The sequence below is a fragment of the Opisthocomus hoazin genome, chromosome 18 (assembly GCF_030867145.1).
Source record: "Opisthocomus hoazin isolate bOpiHoa1 chromosome 18, bOpiHoa1.hap1, whole genome shotgun sequence".
NCBI classification, from domain to species: Eukaryota; Metazoa; Chordata; class Aves; order Opisthocomiformes; family Opisthocomidae; genus Opisthocomus; species Opisthocomus hoazin.
In genome coordinates, this window is record NC_134431.1 from 18669399 (window position 1) to 18673342 (window position 3944).

General features: G+C 69.1%; 1 protein-coding gene across 1 annotated transcript; it reads left to right on the plus strand.

Moving 5' to 3' along the window:
- The first annotated feature begins 600 nt into the window (after window positions 1–600).
- On the plus strand, window positions 601–1488 carry SRXN1 (sulfiredoxin 1). The gene is made up of 2 exons (XM_075438401.1): window positions 601–830; window positions 963–1488. Exons 1-2 carry the CDS (start codon window positions 621–623, stop codon window positions 1164–1166), a joined length of 414 nt encoding a protein of 137 aa, XP_075294516.1. The 5' UTR covers window positions 601–620; the 3' UTR covers window positions 1167–1488.
- The last annotated feature ends 2456 nt before the right edge of the window (window positions 1489–3944 follow it).

The window sequence follows — 3944 nt, forward strand, 5'->3', positions numbered from 1 at the left end:
CCCCGGGGGCCGGGGCGAGGGGGCTGGGAGCGGCCGGCTGGCAGTGCCACGGCCCCGCTGCGGGTCCCGGCTGCCCCGGTTGCGGCAGCCGGTGGGGTGGGAGACCCAGTTCTTACTGGGAGCCCCTCCACCATGTGGGACACCGGTCTGGAGAGGCGACCTAGAAAGATTCGGGGCTGGAGCAGCGCGGGGTCTGCCCGGTGTTTCGCTGCTCGGCTCCGGGGCTGTTTCACGCCATCCCCCCCCCTCGCCGAGGACCCCGTGGGCAGGGAGGGGGTTCTGGGGTGGGGATGGGGTCCTGGCATGGTGGGTGGGGGGCACATCCCTGCTGAGGGGCTGCACGCAGACCCTCGGAGCCCTGGTATGTGCAGGAGGGACAGGGTCAGGACGGGGACCCCCAGCCCACCGAGCCACCTGGGCCGGGGCTCAGCCGCTGGGGTGCCAAGGGGGTGGCCCGCTGCGATGGGGACCCCCCCGGGCAGCCCCGTCCGCGGCCTCGGCAGGCGGAGAGGAGCGGGCAGCCGGCCAAGCGGCCCTGGCAGCGGTCCCGGCAGCCCGGCCCTGCCCGTCCTGCCCCTTCACTGTGACTCTGCAAAAACACCGGGGCGGCGGCGGTGACGATGGCGATGGCCGGGCCGGGAGGAAGCCGGGGGGGGCGGGAGGAAGGAGGGGGCCGGCTCCCGGCAGCAGCCATGGCCGAGCCCGGGGACGGCAGCATCCACACGCAGCACATCGCGGCCGTCCACGATGTGCCCATGAGGGTCCTCATCCGCCCCCTCCCCGCCCAGCTGGAGCCGGGCAAGGTGCGGAGCCTGGTGGAGACCCTGCAGGTGAGACCACCCCCCCACCGCGACCCACTGCCCCGACCCCCAGCCCCCCGCGCAGCACCCAGGCACAGGCGGGGCGGGGGGTGCCCGCGAGGGTGGGTTGCTCACTAGGGTGGGGGTCTCCCCCTTTGCCAGGAGGATCCCGAGCGGGTGCCCCCCATCGACGTGCTCTGGATCAAGGGCAGCGAGGGGGGGGATTACTTCTACTCCTTCGGGGGCTGCCACCGCTTCGCCGCCCACCGGGAGCTCAACCGGGAGACCATCCCCGCCAAGATCATCCCGTCCACCCTCAGCGACCTCCGCACCTACCTGGGCTCCTCCACGCCCCACCTCCGCTAGCCCGCACCCCCCCGCAGCCCCCCGCCGCCTCCCGTACCCTCCCGCACCCCCCCGCCGCCCCCCTGCCGTCCCCCGCAGCCCCCCGGTCCCCGCTGACCTGGGCCTGATCCCGGGTCCCCGTGAGCCCCCGGCTGGGATGGGTCCCCCGGCGCTGGAGGAGGGGGTCCCCGCGGGGCTGGGGGTCTCCCCGCACCGCTCTAACCGGGATGGGGTGCGGGTCCCGGTGGCACCGGGGGGAGAGCGGGGCGGTGTGGCGCGGCGGGGCCGGCAGGTGGCGCTGTTGTGCCGCGCTGTGCTACCGGGGACCGGGACGGGGTGAACTGGGATGGGGTGGGATGGGGTGGGATGGGGTGGGATGGGATGGGATGGGATGGGATGGGACAGTACGGGACGGGATGGGGTGAACAGGGATGGAGTGAACCGGGATAGGATGAACCGGGATGGCATGAACTGGGGCAGGACGAGGTGAACTGGGATGGGATGAACTGGGTCGGGATGAACTGGGACAGGATGGGGTGAACCGGGATGGGATGAACTGGGACAGGACGGGACAGGGTGAACCGGGACGGGATGAACCGGGATGGAATGAACCAGGATGGGATGAATCGGGATGGAGTGAACCAGGATGGGATGAATCGGGACAGGATGAACTGGGATAGGACAGGATGAACCGGGACAAGACGGGATGAACTAGGGCACGGCTCAGCCAGGATGGGACGAACCAGGACTGGATGGGATGAACTGGGGCACAACTCAGCCAGGATGGGATGAAGAGGGACAGGATGGGATGCACCAGGGCATGGCTCAACCAGGATGAGAAGAACTGGGATGGGATGAACTGGGACGGGACGGGATGAATGAGGACAGGACGAACCGGGGCACAGCTCAACGGGGATGGGACAAACCAGGGAGGGATGGGACGAACTGGGATGGGACAAACCAGGGCACAGCTTGACCAGGATGGGACGAACCAGGACAGGATGAACAAGGATGGGCTGAACCGGGACACGCTGGAACTGGGCCAGGTCACAGCTCATCCCGGGCACAGCCAAACTGGGCACAGCCAGTCCCCAGCCCCCCCCCCAGCAACCCTGGGCTCACCGTGTGTGCCCGTCCCGGGAGGATCCCAGGCTGTGCCTGCCCCAAAACTGCCTGCTCCCGTCCCTGGATGCGTCCCACGGTCCCCTCCTCCGTGGGGCGGCTCTGGAATGGGGTGGTGGGGACACCCGCTGCTGCACTGGGAATAAAGGTGATGAAACCCCCTCCCCCCGGCTCTGGGGCCTGGTACTGGGGGAGGCTGGGGAGCCGGTGTGCGGCGGCACGGCACAGCACGGCGCGGCGTGGAGGCCTGGCACCCACGAGAGCGGTGACTGCGGGCACACGGGACGGGTGCTGTGCCGGGGGATGGGTGCTCTGCGAGGGGACAGACGCCTGGCTGGGCGATGGGTGCTCTGCGGGGGGACGGATGCTGTGATGGGGACGAATGTTCTGCTGGGGGATGGGTGCTCTGCGAGGGGACGGATGCTGTGATGGGGATGAATGTTCTGCTGGGGGACGGGTGCTCTGTGAGGGGACAGATGTTCTGCTGGGTGATGGGTGCTCTGCGAGGGGACAGATGCTTTGCTGGGCGATGGGTGCTCTGCTGGGGGACGGATGCTGTGCTGGGGACGAATGTTCTGCTGGGGGATGGGTGCTCTGCGAGGGGACGGATGCTGTGCTGGGGGACAAACCTTCTGCTGGGGGACGGGTGCTCTGCCAGAGCACGCTGGCACGCAGCCGAAGTCAGGGTCAGCTCTGGCCGGGCTGTGGGAGCGTACGTGTTGCCGCCATGCCGGGACGCTCTCGCTTCTGCAAACGCCGTGTCTTCACCCCACAGGCAGGCTGGAAAAACCGCCCCGAGCATCCCCCCGGGTGTCTCGGCATCCCTCGGAGCCGGGATCCTCGGTCCAGGGAGGGGAAAGGCCACTGAGTCACCCCGCCACGCCGTGAGTCAGCAGCGGGACTGGGACAGGAACCGCGGCCGGACACTCCGGCCATCGCTCTGCCCCCTCCACCACGCTCCTCCCCGCACCGATCCTGTCCTCCCGGGGCAGAAATGGGCTGGGGAGAGGGCTTGGAAGGAGGGCACGGCGCCCCTGGGCACCAGCTCTTGCCCAACGGACGGGGCACGCTTCGGCGTCGCCTGCCAGCGCGGCGTTTCCGCAGGAGCCGCAGGGGAGGAAGAGCAGGGTGGGCTGGGGGCTGCTGCGCCGGAGACTCCCTCCGGCCCCTTCCCTCGCCAAGGCGAGGGAAGGGGCCGGAGGGAGTCTCCGGCGCGGCAGAGCTGCGTGCGTCGCGTCCAAGCCGCTCTCTGCCCGGAGGAAGCCCTGCAAGCGGTCACGGAGAAAGCAGCCCTGGCCTGTGGCTCCCTGATGGGCCGTAAATTTCTCCGAAGAATTGTGGCGTGCTAAAAAGTTTCCTCTTGTCAGAGAGCGGGGAAAGGCGGGGGGTTGGAGGGAGGAGGTGGCAGCTCCTGTGGCAGCGCAAGATGTTGCCAGGCTGCCTTCACAGAATCACAGAATCACAGAATAGTAGGGGTTGGCAGGGACCTCTGGGGTCACCCAGCCCAACCCCCTGCCCAAGCAGGGTCACCCAGAGCAGGGGGCACAGCACCGCGGCCAGGCGGGGCTGGAATATCTCCAGAGAAGGAGACTCCACAGCCTCCCTGGGCAGCCTGGGACAGGGCTCCGGCACCCTCAGAGGGAAGAAGTTCTTCCTCATGTTCAGCTGGAGCTTCCT